Here is a 26,818-nt window from a genome sequence, read left to right as displayed (position 1 = left end):
AAAGTAATAGTTCGCTACCATTGTGTCGACTTTTAACATTCAGATCTGTTGCTCTGATGTTCCCCATTCTCCTACCAGAGGAGGTTTTCAGCCACGCAGCCAGTGGAGGAGCTGGATCGCTCCTTTGATTTGTATGTACAGATATACAGAATTGTAGAGTTGGAAGGGACTTTCGGGATCATTTGGTCCAAGCCTCTGCAATGCAGGAATATGCAGCTGTCCCATGTGGGGACAGAACCTGCAACCTTGGTGTTATCAGCACCACACTCTAGTCAACTGAGCTATCTAGGCTGGAGTGATGTCGCCATGCTGCATCTCACCTGTGGCCACCAGGCACGGTTCTGTGGACTCCCCCTGCAACCATAGCCTAAAGCCCGGTTTGGAAACCGAGATTAAGGTGGTCAACATTTGCTCTGTCCGCATTACCCATCAACTGCCTGCCACACCTGAAAGCTTTTGCTCCTTAGAGAATTCTTTCAGACCTTGGATCATTCTCTTCATTGTGCGCATGTGTGCACACACACAGAAAGCAACTTTTAAGTTTCAAAGGTAGATTCCAAAAACTGAGTGCAAGACTCCAGGAACAGCCTTACATGCGCCCTTCAGTGGTCAAACGGTGGGTCTTTCCCCCCCCTCTAACCCCTTGCTAAGGATAACATTAGCCTTGTGTGATGCAGCATACTGTCAGCAATAAAGGCAGATATGCAGCAAATCCTCCTCAGCTCTGCCTCCGAAATTAGAATGCAGAACTGCTGCATCCGTGTGGTTTTTTACACCCACTGCAGCTTGCAATTGTTCCCCCTCTTCACCCTGGGTGGTGTAATTCACACTCTGGGAAGAACTGAGTGTAAAATCGCTGTTACTGTGATGCTGGCAAGTTTCACACCTCCTTAGCAGCAGTGTGAACCAGGTAGAGGCACAAGATCCAAGGCCATTTTGTCCCTATACCCCCCCCTTATTCTTTTGGTGAGCCTCCCCAGCCATTCCAATTCCAAGGAGTTGTACATTTCAGCCTTGGCCCCATTTGCATGTTTTCAGAGATTATGGGAATGCAGGTGCAGCAGAGGGTCATTGCCATGTGTGGAAATCCTTAGTCCCTCCCTTTAGCTGTCACTTAACCCCTGAAAACCACAAATTCACCTCCCCCCCCAACCAATTTTGGAACCTAGATGGAGTAACAAATTCATCCTCTCCCCACCACCCGGCATCTAGGCTCCAATACGTGGCTCCAGAAGGCAGCAGAACGGTGTTTCCAGGCTTTTTCCATGGGTGCTCTGATTATATGCAATTTCACGTAAGCGTGTGGTGCCTTGGAACATAACCTCCATGCAAATCATTCGCTGCCTGTGCAGGTGAAGCATTTATGGGTCTCCATCTATTGTTGTTTTGGACTACAATTCCCATCATCCCTGACCACTCGTCCTGCTAGCTAGAGAGGATGGGAGTTGTAGTCCAACAACGGCTGGAGACCCAAGCTTGGGAAACCCTGACAGGTCTCATCTTCCAATCTAGGTGCAGTGATTTCTACTACTAGACCAATGTTATAAGCAGGAATGTTATAAGCCAAGAATGGGCAACTTGAGGGTCCATGAAAGTAGTTTATTTTATCCTTTGCCCTCCTACCAAACTGGGTGACCTTACTCCCATAGTTCACTATCTGGGAAAACATAGGGGTAGCCAATGTGGGGCCTTCCAGAAGTTGTTGGAGTACAGTTCCCATTAGCCTCAACCAGCAAAGCCAATTGTCAGGGATGATGGGAGTTGTAGTCCAGCAAGATCTTGCGGCCACTCCTTTGGTGTAGTCACAGGACATCCTGGATTTAACTTTAATAAAAAAAATCAGGGAAAAGGAAATACTATCCAGGACAGGCAATAGATTCTCTGGGGCCCTGAGTTTAGGGACATCAAATAGCTAAAAAATTAACTTCGCAGGAGTTTCTTTGAAAATCTACTTAAGTCAAGAGGGTGGTTGGCTTTCTTTCTTTTTCTTTTTTTTAATTGAAGCCTCACATGAGGGGGAAAGAGGGGAGAGAGAAATTACCCAAACAGGCTGCATGCAATAAAGTAGAATTTATAGGTGCGTGCCTTCCAACCACCAGTAAGATAAATATTGGTTTTATTTTGTGAATCCCACTTCAGCCTTAAGAGGAGGGCTTCTTCATTGCTCTGCTATGTGATTGCAAGCAGGTAGATGAATGAAATAGCGAAATGTACGAGGAGAAAGTGTAACTAAATTTGGAACTGTTAGGTTTAACTGGGAAAGGATGTAGGCATAAGTGTTCTGAGAAGAGAGAACTACTTACATAGAAAAGGGAGTGGATGAAAAGCAAACCAAGGGAGGAATCCAGTGTCTCACTGTTACAACCACTCCATCAGCAAAAGCATTTCTGCTTGTCCTGGGCTGGTTCTGGGGGTTCTCTCAACAACCCCCCACCAGCCAATTTTTTTGGGGGGTATGGGGGCGGGCCCCTGTTGTAATAACAGAAATACTTGCATCAAAAACGAGTCCTTAGATGCAACCTAATCCTGCTGCAGTGAGTTCCATCGGTTAACGACGTCACAGGTTAAGAAATCGTTCCATGTGACCGCTCTCAGACTGTAACGCTTGAAGCAATGGTGAAAGAGAACTCGTACTCTTCAAGCACAGAGGACAAAGCAGAAGGTTTAGAGGTGGCACAGGATTGCCATAAAAAGCAGTTCACTTTTGCAACCTGTGGTTTGGGTAGAATACGACGCCAGGTGCTCTCTATGGTCCAGCAGTATATAGTGATAAATTACATCTGAGCTAACTTGCTTGCTTGTTAAAAGAAGCGGGGTTCCCAGATACAAAAGAAGGCAGGACTCCTGAACCCTAACTATTGCACAGAAGAGGCATGCCTGTTACATCCATAGAAGTCACCTCTTCCACACTACTATTAAAATGTTCCGGAGACCTATCCTCTTTTTGCATCCAGGCAGCCTATTAAGATAAGGACGCGGGTGGCGCTGTGGGTTAAACCACAGAGCCTAGGACTTGCCGATCAGAAGGTCGGCGGTTCGAATCCCCGCAACGGGGTGAGCTCCCGTTGCTCGGTCCCTGCTCCTGCCAACCTAGCAGTTCGAAAGCACGTCAAGTGCAAGTAGATAAATAGGCACTGCCCCGGCGGGAAGGTAAGCGGCGTTTCCGTGCGCTGCTCTGGTTCTCCAGAAGCGGCTTAGTCATGCTGGCCACATGACCCGGAAGCTGTACGCCGGCTCCCTCAACCAATAAAGCGAGATGAGCGCCGCAACCCCAGAGTCGGTCACGACTGGACCTAATGGTCAGGGGTCCCTTTACCTTTGGCCTATTAAGAGAAAGGCAGAGTTACAGCCAAGAAGAGTTGAGCATGCCCGGAGTATGATTTAAGGGGAATGGGTTGGGGTTACAAAACCAGCAGCACCTACAAGGGTCCCCAGCCCCACTTGAACACCTGCACCTGTTCCAGATTCAACTGCCCCCTCCATGCTTAATTTTCCACACTTGTGTGTTAAAGATGACATGGGGGGAATGGAAGGGGAGGGGGATGAACCTGCTTGCTCCTAAGACACGCACATCCTGGTAATGTCCAAAAGGTCTGAATAAATGTATCCTGTTGACTGCGCACAGATGGCTTGGCAGGATACATATGCTCAAAATTGTGCATATTCTTCAGACACTGCCAAGGCAAGTGTTGAACGATTGTCTTCCCCTGTTCCAGAAACGTGCCTTTATATTATTCCTGTTTTTGCACTTATATTCCGCCTTTCCTCCAAGGACTTCAAAAGTAACTGGCATTGTTGTTCGCCCATTTCCCCCCTCCTGCTTTATTTGTTACAATACAAGGTTTTGTGGGGGGGGGTGTTTAACAGTAAAAACATCCAACTTCCTTACCAAACTCCTGAAATGTGAACTGCCCTGAAATCTTTGGATGGAGGGTGGTATATATTTTTTAATAATAATAATAATAATAATAATAATAATAATAATAATAATAATGTGGTCTAGAACAGGTAATACCACTCTCTCTCCAAAGCAATTTTATAAACATAGGAAATTGCTTGGATAGGGCACTAGACACCACATCTTTCATGTAGTTAAAGCATTTTCACCCTGCTTTTCAGCCCCCAAAAGGCCTCCGATTTACAAAATATCAGGCTTGAGATTGCCAAGTCATAACACAAAAGGAAAAGAAATTTGGGAGGAGGAGGAAAGAACCAAATATGCAGGCACATTTTCCTAGTTACAGATTTCAAATAATGACCAGCTGGAATTGTAAGACTTCAGGAAGGAGGAGGCAAAGAAGAAGGAAAGGTGCTGAACTTTCAGGTGAACAGATGGGAGAGCCCCCCAGGGGATCCATTTCTTTCCTTCTGTTGTACAGGCAGAAGATCTAGAATGGAAGACATTGCAACTTGTGGTGTTTTGGTGTTTTTGTGGTTAGAAGTTGACTGGAGCCCGGTACAGCAGCTGGGATAGACGTATTTTAAATAAAGACAGTAACTGCCCCTGAGAGGGCTACAAGTGTCAAGCAATTGAAGTGTGCTGCGTGCAAATTTTGCAGGATGGGGTGTGGCGGAGTGAAAGAAAACAATGCTGTTTCTGGACAAAAAGAAAAAGACAAGATCAAGTTAGGGTTCAGGACGCACTTGTAGTTCCACATGGAGACTTGCCGGTCTCATCTTGTTTCATTTTATTTTACCGGGGTGTGTGTGTGTGTACACATACACACATACATATATATTTTTGTTAATCCATTAGAGAAGCCTTACAATAGTTCCTAGCCATTTAAAAATGCATGCCAATGTAAGCCATTTTTGGCACACTGATATGCTGAAGTTGAGCATCTCACCTGATTTACAAAAAACAAAACAAAACCCAAAGTCTTCCTTTTTGTCCCCTAGGAAAACATCGTGGATGGAAGTCTCCACCAGCTATTTACAGGTGTGCATTAAAAGTGCTTCTGACCCCTTTAAAAGAGGAATTTCCATATAGAAGGCACTCTTACCGGCCTGATCCTATGCAGGTTTACTTTGAAGGAAGGAAGCATCCCTGAATGCAATGAAAACTTCTATTTTGATATATTGTACCTGGCTTTTCTATATTGAAGCAGCTTAAAGGATACAGTTTCAAGCACTGTATATCGAAATACAGGCTCCAGCACAGGTATCAAAGCACTGTGCTGACAAGGACCCCAACACCCCATATTTAGTTTGGGGACATTTCAGGTGCCGTACCTGATTTCATTCAGGTCCATCCTAAGCTATTACGGAGCAGATTAAGACAAGGCTTGCATGTTTCTCTTTTCTGCCCAAATTCTTGGAGCGCCCTTTGCATCGACTCCCAGCATCCCAGAGAGTCACAAACTAGTGTGAAGCCAACACCCAAGAAGGCATCATTTGCTGGTAGGAAAAAAAAGAGGAAGGCTCCAGATGCACAGGAAAATATTTCGTTAGGCCCAAGACATTTCAGAGTAAATCCCATGTTTGGGAGGGCAGTCTTGAGCCCTGTTTAGGAAAGTTTTTAATATCTGATGCTGTATTGTTTTTAACACTCGATTGGAAGCCGCCCAGAGTGGCTGGGGGAAACTCAGCCAGATGGGCGGGGTATAAATAATAAATTATTATTATTATTATTACAGTGGTACCTCAGGTTAAGTACTTAATTCGTTCCGAAGGTCCGTTCTTAACCTAAAACTGTTCTTAACCTGAAGCACTTTAGCTAAGGGGGCCTCCCGCTGCAGGAGCACGATTTCTGTTCTCATCCTGAAGCAATGTTCTTAACCTGAGGTAATATTTCTGGGTTAGCGGAGACTGTAACCTGAAGTGTATGTAACCTGAAGCGTATGTAACCTGAGGTACCACTGTATTATCGGTCTTCAACCTGATCTGTAAACCCCTGTTGCATTGCTACGAAGACCACTCCTAAACAGCTGTGGTTTGCCTGTGAATCTCTTGTTGGCCTCTGTAGGGCGGAAAGCAGGCAGCTGACCCCTTCAGACATCTCCCCAGCACAAGCCCTGGGCCATGTCTTGGAAGCAGCCTTTCCCCCAACTCTGCACAGAGGAAGGGACTGAATGCCAAGGATGAATTCACCCCTTTTCTGGGAGACAGCTGAGTCAGCCCTCCTCGCAGAGATGAGCTGTCATAAATATCTTTCTGAAAAGTACATTTTAAAAGATGCTGTAATACCAGGGTGTTTTAATATTTAATTAGGCTATCGCCACACGGCACATGGCTCGCTCACCCTCCCCACCACCACCCTCCACACACAGACCAAAACACACAGCAGCAGACCAAACGCTAGCACAGCCCTCTCTCCAAATCCTTGTAGCTTGGTCGACATTCCCAGCAATTTTGCAGAACAGATGTTTCCCGGCCAGTGTCACTGTCTGTCCCACGCCCTTCCGAATTGGGGGAGTCCCAGAGTAGCCCAGGAGGAGGAGCGAAGCCCCTACCCCCCTTCTCTCTGCGTCCCAGCACACCCTTGGGGATATGGTTTGTCAGGATGAAGGGATCATTTTCGAAGAGAGCTTTGGTTACACTGCAAGCCCCCATGATAAACGACTTCTGAGAAATATTCCTCCGCTCCCTAGTCTTAAACGCCATTTGCATGGCAAGAGTCTGCAACTTCTCTGTGCCTGAACACCATGGGGGGGGGGAGACAGGACCCCAGCCTCCAAATTGCAAGATTTGCTTAATATTCATGATCTCTCTCGCTCTGGTTTTCCTTTTAATGTTACTTGACATCTGCTTAAAAAAGAAAAAAACTACAAGCCATCCCAGTGGACTCTGGGCCTGCTGTGGTGTGAGAGACTTAGTAGCTAAAGCTGGGCAAACCTGGGTCATAAGAACTGCCCTGCTGGTTTGGGGATAAGGGTCTACTTAGCCCCGCATCCAACATGGGACAAATCCTGCTCTCTCGTTTGCCCTCAGCATCTGTTGCCAGACCGCCCCTAAACGTGGCAGTTCTGTTTAGCTCTTGTGGGCAACGGCCACAAATACTTAAGATTTTATCTCCTTCGCCACTGCAGCGCTAACACACGGCCATTTGTTACATCCTGCCTACACGGCAGTTGATTCTTTCCGTCCTATGCGCAGAACTCAGGACCCAGCCATTAAGTCACAAACTTTTCCAGTCTCATGGCAGGACCTCTGTTCATTTCCTCCTCCCCAGCGCAAAAACCCCCACACCTGCCCCCTCCCTGTATGACGGGAGTGTGCACAGCTGCAGTGACTGATGGATTGGACCCAGGAGGAAACTGAATGGATGCCCCACCCTCAGCCATCCTCACAAAGATTTCAGTGAATCCCACCTGTGCTACTAAGCTGCCTTCCGAAAGTTGGGAGGATAAAACAGGCTATGCAAATGTTTTTATTATTAACAATTGCTTTCCATAAAAACCCTGTCCTAATCATGTGTTGTGTGCTCTGCTTCTCTCTCTCTCTCTCTCTCTCTCTCTCTCTCTCTCTCTCTCTCTTTCACCCACAGACACAAACATACAGCTTAGATCACAAGCAACTGCTTGAATTTACACCTCTGATTTTCACCATGATGACTCACAAGTTTACAAGGAGGCTTCAATACATCAAAGAGAGAGCCGCCACTGCTAAACCAAAGGCCCGCTTTGCAGCCCCAAGAACAACATCCCGGGCTACAAAATTTTGGGATGAATGATAGTAGGTACAGTACATCCAAAAAACCCTTTCGTACCCACAAGTGAAAAGCATGCCCCATAGTTATTCCAGGCCCCGTAACCCATCCGATCTCTCACAGATGCAAGCAGGCAAAATAGCATCTCTGGGAAGATCCAGAAAACAAACGCTAACACACAGATGAAACTACTCAAACCGTAATTCTCTAAGATTTTTGGTTTCTCGGGATTCTGCTTTCTTTCTGCCTGACACATGTGTCTCTATCTGCATCCTCTGTAAGCTTCAGAAGGAGTGCCACTAATAAGGAGTAGACAAGTTAATCTCAAAATCTGTTTTAACTTTGACATACACTTTTTATTTTTCCTTCTCCAGGAAAAAAAAAGAATACACAATTCATTTTCTACTGAATCTGCAGAGGCATATTTTTGTGTGTTTCGGGGGGGGGGGGTGTTGCAGAGAAATAGGAGCAAGAGAAGGACTAGTATGTGCATGGGGTGGAGGGGGGAGAGCGCCTGCCAGGATGATAAATAGCTAAATGAAACTTGGGGAAATCTTCCAGCTTGCTCCATAAAAGATGATGGGTTATCATCTCACGCTGCAACTGGCTGGATGAAGGTGTGGGGGGGGTACGTGCGTGTTCTCGACCCATGCTTCGCTAATCACCAAGATGAAATCTTTTAAAAGTATTTTATAGAAGGTTTCAAGATAGCTTGCCGCTTGATCCATTCACTCCCACCCAGGGCTGCTTTTATTTATTTGCTGTGCTCAATGGATCTGCGTTGGAGACACAGCTACATATTAGTGTGTGTGAGAGAGAGAGTGAGAGATCAAGGGATCCTACCACCAACCTTGGGTGACTTGGACTCTCTCCGCTGCTTTTCAAGGTCTTAGAAAATCAAAAGCAACAACTCTCTCTCTCTCTCTCTTAAATAGTACACAACCCCACCTGTTTAGGCCCCATCAATTTCCCAGTAATGCCTCCCCCTCCCTTTTAAAACAGCTTCTGATCCCAGTTTGGAATTTAATCCATTGAGACAGCTGTAGGGAAGGAAGGAGAGACAATTGCAACTTTGGCACTGAATGCAACCATCTGATAGGCAAAAGAAATAAACAATTTGCCAGGAAGACTTAGCCCAAAGAGAGCTGACACTATCTCCTTCTCATCCAGCCATTTGCTTACACTCAAGAGATTGCCTGCACAGAACTCCCACTGTTCCTTATGCAAACCCCCTTCCCAGCAAAGCAATTTGCTGCACCGTCCAAAAGTATTATTTAGCGTAGAATGCTGAACAGGAAAAAAGAAAACACACTGCTGCATATATACGGAACAGGCACACGCTGTATTCTGTACGGTAGCTTCTCATTCATCTGCATGGTCTGAAGGACATCCAAATTGTACGAATAAATGGGTGTGCCATTTACATGTGGGGGTTGTGTTAACATGGAAGACCCACGGTGAGTTTTGGTAGTCACGAGCTTCAGCTAACCAAGGTTTTAGAAAATGGAAATTTCTACTGTATTGCGCTATTAAGATATCCAAGGGGGAGAAAAACAATTCAGGCCCCTTGTACAATAATAAGTTTGCAGGACACATCAGTCCCAAACGCCCCACGCCTATCGTGGCATCTCTTATTTTATGTATTCATCCAGAGCACTGAAATGACATTCTAGCGTAAACCTAAAGGGGCAGGCACCACTGGTAAGAGTACCGGGGGGGAACCCAGAGGAAATTTTATTAATTTGCCCCTGTCTAAAATTCACCACCCTCAAGGATTTTCCCTTTATGATATCCTTATAGCTACAAGGCGATTGTGGGCCTGCCGTAATAGCCCTTCTGGTCACTTGAGAGAATTTTAATTGCTCAAAGGCTTTACTACCATTATATGTTATTAATTACAACACTCTAATTAGACTTTTCAGCTATTTCAACATTTTTAGGAGAATGATCAAGACTTGGCCCTGTAGGTTTGGAAGTATAAAAGTACCTTGTTTGCTATTTTTGCAGATTTCGCATGTTAAAAAAACACACACACCAGGAAACATGATCTATTGGTAATAAAGTTCTCAGGAGTACTATATGCAGGAAGCGTAATATTCGGAGCATGTTTAAGGTTATAGCACATACATTTGGAACAAGCCTTCGGTTTCAGATATAGTCTGAAAACTCTGCAAACTATAGCATGCAAAAGAAAGGTTTTGTGGGATTTTGATATTTATCTATATCTTATCCACTATGTCTCCACTATTTTTCTGAGTAGATTCTCAGATATTCAGCCCAGAGTCTCAACATTCAAGTGTATATATATTTTGAATCCCCTGAATGTATTCTGCGGCAAAGTGGTCAGAGCACACCAACATTAATGGATATTTTCTTAGAAATTACACAGATCAATAAACCACAAATTATTACGGCTACACTTTACAAGGTTTCCCTCCCCCCTTTTTTTGGTAAATTAGGGAAATAAGAATCCTCTGAACCATTTAGAGTTGCCTACTTACTTCTTCAGTTATGTTATGCTTTCAAGATATTTAGAACAATGGCCACTCTAAAAGAAACACAACTGTGTTTTGTGAATCTCCGGTTAACGTCACCTCTCCTTTTTGATTATAGATTCAATCACTGGTGAGAAATGGGTTAAGTACTTGCATTCATATTTCAATGATCTACAAACAGAGGAACAGACAGGACACACACACACACACACACACACACACACACATATATGCGCACAGAAAGGGAAATTAAGAATTACATTTCAGGAGTCCACATGCTGTACTTCTAATACCGATGATGCTTCATGTATCTGTGTGGCCACCCCATCCCATAGATTTTTAGATTGTCACTGAGCCTAGGAAGCAGTGAACGAGGCCAAAATGGATTTTCGCCATGTGCTTTGGAGCTTTCTGTTCAGAATAAGAATCGTTCTAAGTTTGACTTGCAGGAGAGAGGGGTACAGCGAGGAAGATGGCACTCCAAAACAGACTGACAAGAAGAGCCTTACAAGAAGAGCCTTACAAGTTTTTCGCTTTGGTCTGCGAGACTCAAGTTTGCACAATCCTAACCTACAAACATAGATAGATAGGCAGGCCAGTTGGAATACAGCTGGCTTACAACTGCAGAAGGAACTGACCGAAGAAGGCAGGTGGATTTCTGCACCCTCTCGTGTTAGTTTCACTGATCCCCACACACACACACACCAAGCAGCCTATGAATTATCACAAAAGCCTTTTCTGATGTTCGCCCATAAGTCAAAGCTAACTGATGGTTTTATTTTATTATTTATTGGGAATGATTGGTGTTAATTAGTTGGGTCTAATTAATTATTACATGCCATATTTTAAATGCCAGCTCCCCCTACGCATTTACACATATACCACACTCCACCCCCCCCCAACCCCGCAGTTTTACATACCACAGGCAAAACAGTGAAAAGGAGGAGAATTGTGCTACAAGGTAAAAAAAAAAGCTGAGATGATAAGAAAGCCGTTTTCACAGCTAACAGGGTCTCTCTGTCTGTCTGTCTCCTCTACACACACACACCCTGGTTGAAGTGGATTGGTACATTCATTATTCTTAATATGTTCCTGTTTTAAAGGCACTCCGCTAGAACAGTCTGTCCTTAAGGAGGAGGAAGAGAGGGGAGCCAGAAATATTGGGATTTTTTGGCTCTGAAGACCCCTGGTTTAATGGGTAAAGGGCTCTTTTGTAAGTGGGTAGCGCATGGAGAATTGAAGGGTAGGGAGAGGAGCTGTGCTCTCACATTATTTATGCGTGCAGTCTACGCTAATGGCATATGCAAGTTGACAGCATACATCCTATCAACTTGCTGAAGTGTATCTTGATTGTTCAAACACACTCTTAAAGGTGCCCGATCATTTATCAAATTAAAATAACTGTGCTGTGTTTCAAAGGGCTCTGAAGATCTAAATTGCGTTCTCGCGTCCCTAATACCCCCTGCATCTATGCACAACCCCCCCCCCAAACCCTGAAGTCTCCTCCCACCTTTCCAAGCTGCAATGGGGTAGGGAGGAATAAAAGAGGGAGTTTGCCGGGTGCAGGGCGGGGTGGGGGGAGGATGGAGGGAGGATGAAGCAAAGCAGCAGCACCCCCCATTCCACCCGCTTTGTGCGCTCGCCCAGAAATATGCCATTTCATGATTCTGTCTTTTTTCGTTCTCTGCTATGTCAAAAACTCCAATACAAATCTACTAATCCAGCAGGAAATGATGGACTCCAGAAGCCTGACCAATTAAATTTAGACTCATGAAAAGCTTGGTGGCTAGTAAATTATAATTTTTATTAGCTTGAACAATGTTCCTGTAAGAGAAAGTAGTCTCTCCCATGAATGGCTCTTGTATAATTTATTTAACTTCATGAGCCTTGCCAAAGCCCTGAATATTTTTAGATCTTTCAGTTCTAGGGTTTGGCATTTTTCTTTCTCATATATATATATATATTTCTGAAGGGATATTTTTAGGCTTCTGCCTGTTATTTAAAACAACCTTCTTTGCATTTGGACTCCCATATGTTGAACAGCCTCTTCTGCTCCGAGGCTAAGGCCCATTTCGAAGCAGTGGTGTAAATTTTGTACTGGGAAACTTGTTCTGCACGTGGAAATATTGCCTTGCCTCTAAATTAGCATCATAGTCACACACACACACACACACACACACACACACACACACACACACACAGCGCGCCTAGTTGCTCCTGTAGGGGGGGAAATCTACCTCTTATATGAATAATTAGACATGATGGCAAAGCAATTCCCAGTGGGATAATGTACATTTCAAATTTGAACTTTAATTTTTGTGCGCTCTCTCCCTCTCTCGTGTACAACCGTAACCACCTTGTGTAACCATGTGCGCCTTGCAGTTCCCGTGCAAAAGATCAGCGCTGGCAGTTCCTTGCTGTTATCTCTGCCTTGCCTTTGATGTCTCATGCTTCTTGTCATTTATAAGTAAAGATGGTTAGAGTCTTTAGAACATGCCTTTGAACAGTAACTCCTTTAGCACCTATTTAATGCTAGGAACTGTGTTGCAGAAACATCCACTGGTGTTAGATAGTTAATGAGGTATTTACTAAAATGTATTTTCTTTAAAAGAGGGGTAGGTAGGGGAAGCATGCCAGATGAGGAAACTGTAGGGTGGGGTGAATCCTGCAACTGAGTCTCCCTTCCCAGGAATTTATTGTCTTTCTTCCTATCACTGGATTTAACGGTACCTACATCTACAAAAAAACCCCAAAACCCCCACCCTATTACACCCAAGGAAATTTCCAGCCTAGGACCGCTGCGACAGTTTTCATTCATAAGAAATGTCTGTTTTGAGATCCTTTGCTATGCTCGTTGGAAGCATAAGCCCCTTCCTGGCAGCTACCATGCTTTCTTTTTCCTGTCAATTACTTACAATTGGTTCTTTTTAATCTCATGTACCTGCACAAGCTATTCCAGGCAAGTATTTCCAGCCAAGCTTTGAGGGGGAATTGAATGGCGTGCAGCTACCTTCCTCAGATATGGGGGATACGGATAGCATTTGGGTCTCCCTTCCACCAGCCCTCTTGGTAGGGCTCTCGTTTGAATACCAAATAAGAGTCAACTGCAATGTGAAAATCCAAACAGCTCCAGGCAGGAGTAATGATGAATAATGCTGCTAATACCCTTTTCTTTCCTTCCTTCCTTTTTTTAAAAAAAGAAAATAGTATTTTTTTTTCACAGCTTTGACTTTGGACCATCTGCATTAGAGACACGCGCGCAAACACACAAATCTAATGCTGTGAGAAAAATAATGAGACAAAACATTTTAATTGCACCTTTTGTGACAAGGTTACTATAACAGCGCTTTACCATAAAATTTCTACAGCAGGATTATAAAACTATCAGCACTCTGCTTTAAGAAAAACAATTTGCTAAACGCTAAAAGCTAGCTTCAAAAAAAAAATAAAAAAATCCAAGGTCTCGTTGGCCAGGTTGTTGTTGTTGTTTCAAAGAGAGAGAGAGAGAGAGAGAGAGAGAGAGAGAAACTGTTTGAGGAAAGGAATAGGGAGGGTACACCAGATCTCCATGGGGAAAGAATTCCAGAGAGAAGGGAGTGTTGGAATATATGCTTGAACGGTGAATGCATGCCTTGTGGAATTTCGTCCGAGTGGACATAAAAATTAAGCGCACTCTTGCAAGAGCACTTTGCGTTCCAGTCTTCTCCCAGTGGATTTGCTTTGCATCCGGCCTTTTGGAATTCTGTGCTCGGTTTTTGTTTCTGCTTTAGTTGCCCAAAGAGTTGTGGGTGCCCGAAACGCAGCTTACGAACGGAACCAGCCCCTCCCAACCTATTTCTTTTGAGCGAGTGAGGCCCTAAGTATTAAACTAACGATACTATATATAAGCGGGAGGGTCTCTTGCCTACCTCTGTTGAATGATACAAGGAGATAAGTGTGTTGCTTGTTCCAAGTGTAAAAGGAAAAAGAAACCTTAGGCAGACTTTACCGTCCTTTATAGACTTAATAACAGCAACAACAAACAACAACAGCAACAACAACAATAATAATGAAAAGCACCTGGCAAAGATTCAGCACAGCCGAGCCTGTATATTCACATATTGTGACCTCTGGTTTTGGAGAGGCCTTTCCCTGTATTATAATTGTGCATCAGTGTCAAGATTCCATCAATAATTTATTCTACGGGAATTGACAGTTTGCTTCTTGAACGTAAAAAAAGAAAAGGGAAGGGGGGGAAATGCACCTAACAAAAAACATTAAAAGCACACATTCAAAAGGAAAAGAGGCTGTAGGAACAGAATTCCTTCCCCATATTTCTAATTATGAGCTTAATCAAAATTCTCATTTTTTAGAAAAAAAACACACCCCCACAATAGAATAGAAAAATAAAAGAGATCAACAGAAGGGTTTCATATGGCTTGGAAGAAGGACAAGGGGTATTGAATCCAGACTATGGAAGAAAAGCACAATGATTGACACCAATCATACTCCTCATCCAATTTGCCTGGGTTTGCATTTTAAAATTCTTTCCTGGTGTTGTTTGAACCTAACAGGTTAAAAAAAGAAGACGACTTCACTCCAATGAGCATCTTCGATTTTATTTAAAGAAAAGGGATAAAATCTAAAGCCTAGCGAAAACCCTGCAAAGCTACGATTCAATTATTTCAAATAAAGCGCAAGTAACTTGTGTTACACATAACATTTGTTAGCACTTTTTAAATCAGATCGTGCTAAAAGTCCATTAAGAACTCTGAATTTGGGTATGTATTTTTAAACAAATAAATAAATAAATAAATAAACGTTGAGTTGCACTCCCAGTAGATAATTTTACCTCATGCCATCTTTTTTAATCCATGTACTAATTGTAATCCCATTAAAGCAGATATAATTTTATTAGCATTCACAGTTCATCAAGCTAGAAACAATGGCTGTGACTGCTGAGTTTAGAGAAAAATAAAAACGGCAACATCTTTTTCTTTTTTGCTCTGATGTTTAAAGTAACTTGTAAACAAAACTTAATTGGCTGTGTGTGGTTTTGTAAATCTAAGATTAAATCCCCACTACCATAAATATATAGCCAATATGCAATATGCACAAAATGAAGGTGCTCACTACATATTCAGAGGCTGCCACAGCATTTGAAAATCAACCATATGACAAAAACTTTGAGGACAGAAATGCATTTATCGACTTTGGGTTAAATATAGAGTCTGGTTAGGTTACACTGAAAACAAATTCAAACATTCACAGTGAAAATGAAATGTTTTTAACTCCAAACCATCTATCCCTGATAAGAGCAATGTCATTTCCAAAAATAAATCCAGTACAGCTAAATCAAACCCTTCGCAAACAAAAAGACTACAAATACTCAGAAACAAAAGGCAAAATATACAAAGTCATATTCCCTTACTCAGCATTTTCTTATTCCTTCCTCGGGGAAAATTCCAATCCAGGGAATTTTTGCATTCAAGCCTCGTGAGTTTAAATCCCTTCTCCTCATCGTATACAAGGATGTTAATGAAGACTTCCAAGACAGTATAGTTCTTACCTCCAACGAGATTCTGAATTTTGGAGTTGGGTCGGTTTAGCATACAGTGGATGTTTAAATTTTGTGTGTCCTGACATCCGGCAAACTAGCTAGCTAGCCCCGAAAGATTCTATTTGGTACATTCCCTTCTCCCAAACAACTAATTGATGCCACAGACCATCTCCTGGCACATACAACCCCCCCACTTCTGATTTTTCTTGCCAAACTTTGTGTCTTTAGCAGGATACCACAAGCACTTGTTAAAGCTAACACATGCACTGCAAACCCATTCTCACCCTGACACTTCAGGGCTTTATATAGAAACAGGATTTTCTAGTCTTACACCACCCGCTCTATTAATGCTAACCCTGCACATACAGCTACCCCTAATCTGAAAGAGCATAGCCGGCTCCTGGGTGCTCACCCTTCCCTGGCAAATAACAGCCTTTTTGTTCAGGCAATAGAATTTCTTAAGGGTGTTAATGCAGAAAAAGGGTTTCTCTCCCCCCCCCATACACACCCCCTCTTCTCTTCTGTGGGATTTATTTCCCTTCAGTTCCAGCTACTAAGGGGGTGGGGTAGGGGGTGGAAAGGCCCTTATTTTAACCACTTCTCCCCCATGACTAAATTTTTCTTTTTTTAAAAAAGGAAGACTCCACGGTAAGGAATATGTGGGTTGCCAGGGGCGGGGCGGGGGGAGAGGAGAGAGCGAGCTAGAGAGCGAGGACGGGACGCATTTCGCTTGTTATCAGCCTGGTACATCCAGATTTGAGAGAAAATATACAGCTTCCTCCTCTTCCACATCCACTAAACCGAGCTGCACGTGCGCCCCCATCATTATGAATTATTAGCCAAGGGCAAAAGGGCCGTCTCCCCCTCACTTTTGAGAACCCCCCATTCTACCATATAAAAGATGTTGCAAAAAAAAGGAAAGGAAAGGAAAACCGTGCCTCCGTTCTTCCCTTCCTCCCACCCTCCGAATCCTCTTGAATTATGATGATTTCCCCTTTCTAGCATGCCTGCCTCGGCTTCTGCATGCGATGGAATCTCTGCCCCGGCCCTCCATGCAATCAAAGGCCAGCTGAGGGCTTTTGTTTGTCCCCGCGCCCCCTCTTTCCAAGAGGCGTTTTTTTTAATTAAAAATTTAGAAAGTATTAATGCTTAATAAAACCAAAACAAGAAACAAATACGTTAGCGGAAAGGGCATTTGCAAAGAGCAGCCGATCTACAGTGGTGAATCTATCAATTGCAACATCTCTCTCCCCTCAACTCTATTTTTTTTTGGGGGGGGAGCTCCTCTTAAGTAAGCTGTTGAGATCTTTCTGCACGGATGCAACCGGAGCAAGGATCGATCAGCCTCAAGATCAAGACGCAATTTATTTTTTTTAACAGTAAATATAATAATCTTTGCACAATTGCGCGCCCATCCTTTGGCGATCGCGACCCTTTTGCAGCCAGGAAGAAAAGTGACCGGGCCCTTCCCCCTCTTTCTCTCTCCCTCCCTCCCTCCCTCCTTCCCAGGCCCGATCCTCCTCTGCTCCCCTCTCCTCACCCCGGTGCCCCCACTGACCTGTGTGCGTAGCCATGGAGATGGGCGCGGGGAAGTATTTCCCGGGCTGGAAGTGCCCCGCGTGCTGCACCGAGTTGTGCCCGGAGGAAGCCAGGCGGCTGGAGCTGTTGCGGTGGCCCCTCTCGGCCAGGAGGTGAGGCGGCGGCGCGAACTCGCGGCCATCCATCCCGGGGCCGCGCTGCTGCCGCCGCCGCCGAAGCCCCAGCAGGGAAGGGAGGCCAGCAGAGCGAGCGAGCGGCACCGACGGGCGGGCAAGCGGGTCCCCCTCCGCGGAAGGAAACGGGCAGCGCGCAGCGCACCAGGCGCCGGGGACCGAGGGCTCCCCGCTCTCACCACGAGGCTGGCGGCAGCCCTCCGCGGCTCCTCCGCTTCTCTTGGCCCCGGGGATCCAGCCTCATTCTCTGCAGAAAACACAAAGGGAGGGACAGAGCGGAGAAAAGCGTGAGAAAGCAGCCGGGAACTGGAGGAGGTGAGCGGGGAAAGGGGACGATCCGAGAGCGCACGGAACCCAAGGCTTCCCCGCCATAGCAGCAAAAGGCTACTGGTGATTTTTAGTATTATTATTTTAAAAATAAATAATAGGCGGCTTCCCAACACAATTAAGCAAGCCATCCTCATCGATTACCGAAGCGAGCGTCGGATTTATCGCAGAGAACAGCAAGCCCTTTCTAAAATTTATTTTGGAGAGGTAAGACCCCGTCGATTCGGCGCTGCTACCTCGGCCCCTTTGCGCGTTGCGCGGCTCCCCGGCAGAGAAACGAAGAGGAAAGTGTTGAAAAAAAGAGAAAAGAACCCCCCCCCCAAAAAAAACCCCCAGGGCGCCCAGGAACCGAGAGCGGGGGCTGGGAACGAAGATGGAATTATGCATCTTTTCCCGAATGGCTAAGTTTTTATTTGCCTGCTGTAGTTGTATGTCGAGTTTAAATCACTGGATTATTACCCTTTCCCACCCACCCCCTTTGAGTTGCTAAGGGATTCTCTCCAGAGCTGGTCAATAATATTTGGGTCCTCTGTTCTGCTCTCTTCCATGGGCAAACCAAACCAGACGAATGCGTCGTTATTTTCATTACAGTGGGAAGGGGGGGGGTTCCCAACCTGATTTATTAAGCTTCGATCAATTGCCTTTCAAGTTATTTTGGGTGGGGTGAGGGTATTTTGAAGAGAAAAAGAGATTTCTCCCCTCCCCAGTACACGGGCTTTGATTACGGGCGAGAGTTGCCCTGATGGGATCCAAAAAGAAAGCCCCCTTCAGCAAACTAGAGAAAAAGGAGATCAGCCCAGAGAAAAAGAGCTTGGTGCCCTTCCACGACTCAAGCCCAGGAACAAATATTTCACTGCACAAGACACCTTAGTGGCAAAGCCTTGCATTCTTCCTCCAAGGACAGAGGTTTAAATCCTACAACTGTATTCCTTGACAAAACAGTTATGTAAAGTCCTTCCTATCCATTCAATCCATTTACACGTAAGGGGTTTTTTTGGCTTACGACCAATGTGTAACATTAAGCCAAGAGGAAGGGAAAAGGGGGAATAAAAGACCCTCCTCACCCCCTTCAGATTTACCAAGCAAGGTTGTGTTGCACTGGAATATTTTTTGCTGACTTCTAACTACAAATATTTGCAACTCCCCTGTAAAAATGTGATATATGAATGGGGGGGGAACTACCCTACTGCATCTGCTATGGGAGGTAGAGACACACACCCAAATTATTTAGATCCCTTCTGCCCACCCCCATGTCCAGACAATTAAGACTACTATACACATCTAATATTTCTGGGACTCAATAATGTCTGAAGGATTCATAGCACCTCCAAACCCAAAAGGAAAGGGTGTGTGTGAAAAAAGGTAAAGACTACAGTTTATTGAAAATGCATAATTGTAAATCTTAGAATTCACACACACAGTAGTGTGCCTCAATCACAACAAAGCCACATACAGGCTACAGTCCTGTGCACGTTTACCTGGCAGTAAGCACCATTGAACACAATAGGATGTACTTCTAAGTAAATAGGCAGAGGATTGCACTGTGAGATGCTTCCCATTTACTCAATACAGTTTTTAATTGCTGGATTCAACGCTTGCAGCTCTTTAACAGTGCCGGACTATTTGGTGTTTGATTTAATCTACAACTGAAAACATAATGTATTAAGTGACTACATATTTGCACAGCTGATAAGCTTTATATATATCACACACACACACTAAAAATATAAATATATGGGCAGCTTTTGCATTGTAAATAAATGAAATTACTAAATACAAAAGGGCAGGGTTTTTCTCTGTTTCCCTGAATGGATCATCTCTCTGCCCTCAACTAAGATTTTTCTGCTTTGCAATTAAAAGGAATTATAAAGGATTTCTGTCTTCTACAATGAGGGGGGGAGCAGTTTTTCCCTTTCAGCAATCAACAAAAATCATGTAAAAACCAGCGGATTATATATGAGGGACCCACTTCAAAGAGTCAGGAAAGGGGGGAAATGGGGTGGGGGGGAGAGGGAGAGAAGAATTGAAGCCTGGAAGACAAAAGCTAAATTAGCAGCTTCAGCAACTTTGGGGTTCGATACATCAACGTGAATGGAAACGTCTTGTGTAGGATTTCTCCTCTCTTTTCTCTCCCTCCCGCCCCCCTTTTCTCTCTAGGAGAAGGAAAACAGTAAGAAAATCTGAGGTGCAAGACTGAAATAAAGCAGCTGATTGGAAAAACGCGATTGCAGGCCGACGCAAAGTTTCGGTCTGAGTGCTCCAGCAAGGCTTTCTCACCACCCCGTACCGCAGAGAGGACTTGCTGCAAGATCGTGTCCATCCTGGTCGTAGTGAGAGCCGAAGGGGAAGGAGGAAAGCAGGCTTCCCCCAGCGGCCTCTTCCGCGGGGGCTTATCTGCAGAACAAGGAGGGCCTTAGGATCCATTCGCGTTAAACAAAACAAAAATAAGAGGATCTCGCGGGAGGCTTCGATCCGGAGCGCTTGCTTTCCGCATAGTCAAAACGACTAAGGCGATTCTTTAGAAGAACAAAACGCTTGCGAGAGCGAGGAGGTTCGGAATGAATCGGAGGATTCAGACGTTGCAAAGGGAACAAAAGGATGTTGCAAATTTGCACGGTTCGGTTCCAGTCAGTTACGCCCCCTCCCCCCCCCAAAATATATATAGATAAATATATATATATATATGAGGGGCAGAGAAAGAAATGGGATGGGGGGAATGTAATAATCCAGTTTTATACTGTGTTGTCAAATCTACCGAGTATCCACGGTTTTGCGCGCAGCAGAAATATTTTATCCTCTCGGACGGTTCCGAGGCGTTTAGTGGGGGGGACGGGACTGGGAAATCCGGCGAGTTTTCAAACGCTTCGGCGCACCGATCTCGGGCCTGGCAGGGAGAAGGGAGAGGACCACCAGCCTCGGCGGTGCTTGCTGTTTCTATAGCCCAGCAAAGAGGCCTCTCGAGCGGCCGCGAGCAAAAGGATCTTCCGGTGCCGGGAACCTAGAAAGCTTCCGCTAGGCATCATCGGCCAGCGAAGAAATCGGAGAGATCGGCCCTAAAAGTGCCTCCACCGACGCCTCCCCGCCACCCCACGGTGCATTTTATGCAATATTATACATTTTTCCAAATCTTGTTATTTGCCAAATCGCATGTGTGCGTGTTTGAATCTAGAGAGAGAGATTTAAAGGATGCCAGACTGAAATTGCTGTGCATGTAGCTTTCCGGCCAGAGCCGCCCCCCCTTTAAAAATAAAGCTATCACTAAAGGGATCCGAGAAGGAAGGACCGAGAGAGGGGCGGACGCGGGGAGAGATCGGAGAGCGAGAGACAAAGCGCCTCTCCCAGCTGCTCCCTTGCAAGACGATTGCCTCTCCCGTGCAAAAACGCAACCTGGTTCAACCTTCTAAGCTGAACCGAAAACAAACGAAGAAAGGCCTTTACCTCCAATCTTAATGAAACATTTCCTCACAACACCACGACGGCATTTTCCTCGCCACTGCAAAACTTAAAAGCCTTACTTCCTACGTAAAATCGACATACATGCGCAGAAACACAGACAGGGGCATAAATAAATTAGAATGCATCTGTTCCAAGTATTTTATTTTTTTTCCCCTTTGCAGTTCGGAATAGCCGAATATGCACGAAACACTTTCGGTCGCAGACAGCACTTAGCGTCGAGCAGAAAACCCTAACTCTCGCCTGCATTGTGATTTAATTTTTATTGTGATTTAATTTTTAAACAAGGGAGGCTACACATTTGCATGCATTCCTTCTCCCTCCCCCCAAAAATACTACAATGCCTGCGTTTGTTTGTCTTGCAAAGCCCCCATTCACGTCTCCGTTAGGAGAAAAAAAACCACCCCCACCCCCCACACAATTCAACAACTAGAATTTCAGTAAGAAATATGCGAACAATCGTGGGTTTTGTTAGTACTGCCCGGAGCTCGGTACAACATTTCTAAGGCACAGCTGAACCACTGAGAAATAAAATAAACCTTCATGCACGTATTTCGCAGGCTTTCTTTTCGTTAGAAACAATACGCATCTCCTTCCCCCAAGGATGTCGTTAAATTATATTCAATTTAGTTAAGGAATTGATACAATTTAGTCAGTGGATGGATATCAATGTTACACACAGCGAATACCAGGTGTCTGAATTGCCTTTAAAATGAAAAATAAGCTCAAAATAATTTCTGCTAGCAATATTTTGCAAAAAAATGTAAAAAATAAATTAATTCAGACCTGACCACCGTGAGGGTGTGCTCGATAATAATAAAAATAATATATATTTTTTTAATAAAAAAAACCAAATAATGCACTTTTCAAAAATATATATATATACTAAATAAATTTCAATTACTTACTGGAGGGAGGGGTGTTCCTTTGCACACAGGGAACGCAATACAATTAAATCAGTGACTGGGACTTTGTTGTATTCCTACTGGTATTTGCACTGTGCTGACTGTTGCACTGTAAATGCACTGGCTGCTGCTCCTTGCAGAAAGGAAAAAAAGACCCTGTCGCGGGCTCCAGCTTCCCCAACCTCGCAGCTCAGTCCTGCAAGCAACTCTCCCTGCATACTAATAAGCTCGTGCCACTCACTCAGGGTGAGCACGCTCGCTGATTGGACGCCCGGCCCTCTACGGTAATAAGCTCGTGCCACTCTCCCTGCGTAAACAGGCTTCCCCATAGGCTGGCGCGGGGCCAGGGAGCTGCCAATCAGAGAGCAGCAGGGTTACTACTCAACCCAATGGCGCCTAATTCAAGTCCCTCCAGTTGCGCAGCTCCCCTCGCGCAGCTTAGCCTCCGCTTTGCTGAATGGGGGGATACGTAGCAAGCGCGAGGGGGGGGGAGGGAGGGGGAAGGAAGAAAGCTCTGCGGAATGGGGAGGGGAAGAGCCCTGCCAGAGAGAGCGGCTCCAGCCCACACACGCACGCCAGCTGGGTGGTGAGGGGTTTCTGGAGGGGGGGTGCCTTGTTGTTGTTTCTTTCGCTTAGCTAGGCTGGCCAGTGCATGTGTGTGTCTTGCAGCCGCAGAGCCCAGTCATCGCCACGAAGTCGCCTTTTCACCGATCAGTGCGGTGCGGGGAGTGCCTGGCTCACGGCAGTTTTTTTCTCGAGCAAGGTATGCCTTTACAAACCAAACACTTAAGAGAGAGATTTACGACCGTAGGGGTCCCTAGCACTCCCGTGCATTTCAGCATCCCTGGATGATATTCCGTGCTGGGGTGGGGGTGGGGGGTGAGGAGTCTTTAAAGCGCTCAAGGACACGAGTTCCCATGGGGATTTGGGGCGGGGGGGGGCGCAACTGCTTCGTGAGCACGTGCTTCTCCAGACGCAAAGGAAGCCCCTCTTCTTTCGCGCTACGCCGAGGCACATGCAAGCTCCCAGGTGGGTTACCATAAACCGAGATCTATTTATTTGTACAGTCATCCTTTTCCCTCCTCCCGGCTCGCTCTCTTTCACCCGCCGCACACTTCGCATCACCATTAATCCCATCCTTCAACCACCTTCAAAGCAAAGCTCCCAACGCATTCGCTGAAATTGTAAAAAAAAAAAAAAACCCAAACAAGCAAGCAAACTGCAATCACGATTCTGCTGGCAGATTGTTCTATTTCAACCATCTATGCTTCCCTCGATTGCCTGCCATTCTGCTTCTTAAATAGGCCGCATAATTTTCTCTGCTCCTTCCTATATAGTATTAAAACTCATTTTTTAAAAATAGCTGCATGGTGCAAAAACACACACCCCACACCGAGCCTCCGATTTTACACCGGCGACGGAGAGGTTAACCACACCGCCTTCCGTTTATTCCCTTCCTCCTCCTCCTCCCCCCCCCCGCCCCGTTCCTTTCTTCCAACCCGCCCTTCCCCACTTCCAGTAGACGCCCGGATTGGTTGGCAGTCCCCCAGCCCGCTGTCCATCACCCAGTGTAAACAAGGCGCTGATTGGCTGCTCGCCAGTCCGCACTGGGCTGCCTGAAAAAAGCAATTACTGGCCCCGCGGTTTGCAGGGGGCCCGGGGCTGGTTTGATGAAAGGAGATAAGCTGGGGACTGTTTCCAGCGCACCCCCACAGGCACCCCCCCCCACCCCCGAGGCCGAGCCGACTGTCCCTGGAGCCAAAAGAAGGTCAAAGAGTGGAGAGGATCAAAAGGAGCAAAGAAAAGGGGAAACGGACTGAGTCACTATTAGCGAGTCTGAAAGCAAAGCCATTCATTCCAGGCAGGGTGGTGCTCAGGCACCGCGGGGCGGACGGGCAGCCTCGCCTCCCTGCGCAGGAATGGGGACCGGGGGACCCGGCAGCACCCGCCGTCGCAGCAGCAGCGCAGAATGGGCACAGCAGCCGGGGAAGTGCTAGCGTTTCCAGGGGAGGAGAGGCAGAGCCGAGGCTTCTCCTTCCCGTACACGGAGAGCCGGATGGGCGGGATGCCCCGGGAAAGCGGGTCCGGCTCCGCTCCCCACTTTGCAAACGCAGCTGGTTCCCACATCTCCCCCCCAGTTTTCCAACAGGGCCATCGCGCCCTCCATTTTGCCAAACTGCGTGCCTCGGGATATTCCTCCGGGGATTTTAAATTTTTTGCAAAAGCGGAATATGCAGCGAAGCTAAGCGGGAGAAATGCCCGCGCCCTAGTGATCGAGCGAGGTGGAAAGGCAGGCGCGCGCGCTGGCCGTGCGGTGGCGGCGCAAAGATTCTCTTCCCTATACTGATGGGTTTTTTAAAAAAATTAAAAGGGAGTGTAATTGATTTGGAAAATGCAGAATAAATCAGAATAACCCGTAAGTAATATTAGATTACAATGGAGCTATTCATTAACCGGTGGGGCAAATTGAATTAAGGCGACCGAGAAGGAGCAAGCGTGCGCCCGCCTGTATACACGCAAATGGGTGTGTGTGTGTGTGTGTTTGCAATTCTCACCGCGGTGGTGACGATGGGGTTATAGCGAAGTAGCCTCGTGTTTAAAACCTAGGAAGGGCACCGATTGAAACAAACTTGCCAGCCCGCGGATTGTTTGGGTGCTTACTTGCCAAGTTTTCTATTTCTGCTCCTAACGCTGTATTTATATTAAACTGTGAAAGAGTCGATCCGTAAGCACGAGCCACGCGGACAAGCCTAGGAAGGCTTCCACTTGGAAGACACTTCCTAGGATAAGGCCCCTTGGACGCAGAGGCGAGGGACTGACTTCCCAATAAAACACGCGCAAAATTGCTTAGGAAGAGAGAATCTCCAAAGGGAAAGAAACTTTTAACCCAAGAGGCCCTGGGTGATTTCACAGGCGATGTGTGTGTAGAGTGATTGAGAGAGTTCATTGAGAATCTTAATATTGTATCTAGAAGAAATTACAAACGTGCAAACCATTGTTTTTTTAAAGAGGGAATGGGGTTTTGAAAAGGAGCGTGTTGTGACCAGGGGGTGGGGAGAGGAAATGGTTTGACAAATACAAAGCAAGTGTGTTGAATCGCTGATTTAAAAAGTGACGAGTGGGAGGAAGCAAAAGGAAGATCTGACACGCAAGTGCACTTTCAGACGGTACCTTCATCTGGAGTCCGGGAGAATAAGAGAAGCTACGGAATGGGCATGCAGATTTGAAGTGGAGTGTGGAAATTGGAGGAGTGGTATTCTCCAGAGTTTTAAAAAAAATCACCAGTAAACACACACACGACTCTCACGCATGCACAAAATAACGATTGTGTGTTGTCCTCGATCTCTTCAATCTGCCCCTCTTTCTGCTCATCCATCAAGCCAGGCTTTTAGCCAGGACACAGGCGGGTGGGGTGGGGTTGGGGGGGAACACCCTGTGTCACAAGAGGTGCGATTGTGCCTGCCTTCCAATATATATATATATATATATATATGGACTGTTTCTCTAACAAAAAGCCGTAGGCTCCGGATTTTGACAGAGAAACTTATATGAAGGTATACATTCAGCAGTCTACATTAAGCTGCAAGTAGAGAGTCCAGATTTATTTTTGTAAATATCCACGCGCCCTAAGGAAAATCCAGGTCAGCACAGAAGAAACACGGGAAACTTTTGAATCACGATTTTTCTACTGGGGGACGGAGGCAACGTGCCTACGTGTCTTCCGCATTATCTCTCTACATTATTATTAGCCTACATCTTCTGAAATACAAATGAAGGAAAGGAAGTAGGTTTAAAAACAGAAACGCGAGTGAGTTGTACATATTTTCCTCGGTTTTGTGTTCCGCCTTTATTCCGTCATGGAACCCAAGACTGTATACATGTGGTCCCTGAGCGGTCACCCATCCAGATCCAGACCAGATCTAGACCAGTTTAGCTTCGGCACAGTGGGAGCGTCTTCCTCCTTCACCCCATAGTATATCCAGCTTGGCACCCATTAAGAACCCTTCTTCCTTTCCTGCATTCCCATCATTGGGGAGTCCCTCCTGTCCGCCCTTAAATTTCCAACTCCTTTTAACCGTGGCTCCCTTGTCAAACGGGCTCCGCGTCCACCCTTCCACCTCCACCTTTGTGGGTCCGGCGTTAAACAGCAACGTGAGAGGAAACCCTTTGTGCGAGAACTCTCCGCTGTTCCACCAGGTTTCTGCCTTGGTCTGAAGGTCCAGAGGAGAGCTTTCAACTCCGCATTCGTAAACAGATGAGAGGGGAAATGCGGTCTCGAGGTTTCCTCTCCGCCTGCTCGTATCGCCTCTCCAGATGTCCAGAGATAAAGGCAAATGTGGCTACGTTCAAACGTTACAGCCAGACCACGAAGACGCTTTATCCCGACGCGCAACGTCCGAACAAAAAAAACTTCGCCCCTTGATCCCATTTTGCGGGGGAGGATAAGGCTGATTGGTTTGATATTGGAGTTGTTATTTCAAATTAAGGGAATTTAGCACAAGCAGCTGGACGCGTTTACAGGGAGGAAGCAAATTCCAGCTTCCTGGATCCTTTTTCCAGGTCATCATATTTAGGAGCGCAAAAGGCGATCCTAAAACACACTTTAATAAAGTCTCCTTGAAATATATACAACTTTACTTCCAAGCTAATGTGGATGGTTGGGGGCAGGGGTGTGTCCCGTGCAAACAGCAAACGTTACGCGCAATCCTATGCGTGCTTACTCTCTGGATTGAAGCATG

The 26,818-nt window shown here is 45.8% G+C and overlaps 1 protein-coding gene and 1 long non-coding RNA gene across 9 annotated transcripts in view; one reads left to right on the top strand and one right to left on the bottom strand.

Annotated features, from left to right (window-relative positions):
- The window catches only part of BAHCC1 (BAH domain and coiled-coil containing 1), a 116,353-nt gene that overhangs the window by 76,176 nt on the left and 13,359 nt on the right, over positions 1-26,818 (bottom strand). For 4 of the 8 annotated variants that reach the window (XM_083489758.1, XM_083489760.1, XM_083489763.1 and 1 more), the window contains exons 1-2: positions 22,083-22,298; positions 17,241-17,641 (exon numbers count right to left, since the gene is read on the bottom strand). In XM_083489758.1, the coding sequence (XP_083345884.1) occupies positions 17,241-17,406 (166 nt within the window). In that variant the 5' untranslated portion in view covers positions 17,407-17,641; positions 22,083-22,298. Of the gene's footprint in view, positions 1-15,691; positions 16,045-17,240; positions 17,642-22,082; positions 22,300-26,818 lie in introns of those variants that run through there. The other 4 variants (XM_083489762.1, XM_083489764.1, XM_083489759.1 and 1 more) reach the window with 4 other exon arrangements.
- On the top strand, positions 17,586-22,011 carry LOC310700692. The gene is made up of 2 exons (XR_014522720.1): positions 17,586-17,709; positions 19,879-22,011. It is a non-coding gene; the product is annotated as an uncharacterized lncRNA (long non-coding RNA).

This window comes from Podarcis liolepis (genome assembly GCF_965112155.1).
Source record: "Podarcis liolepis genome assembly, chromosome: 2".
NCBI classification, from domain to species: Eukaryota; Metazoa; Chordata; class Lepidosauria; order Squamata; family Lacertidae; genus Podarcis; species Podarcis liolepis.
This window is presented reverse-complemented; position numbering and strand designations above follow the sequence as displayed.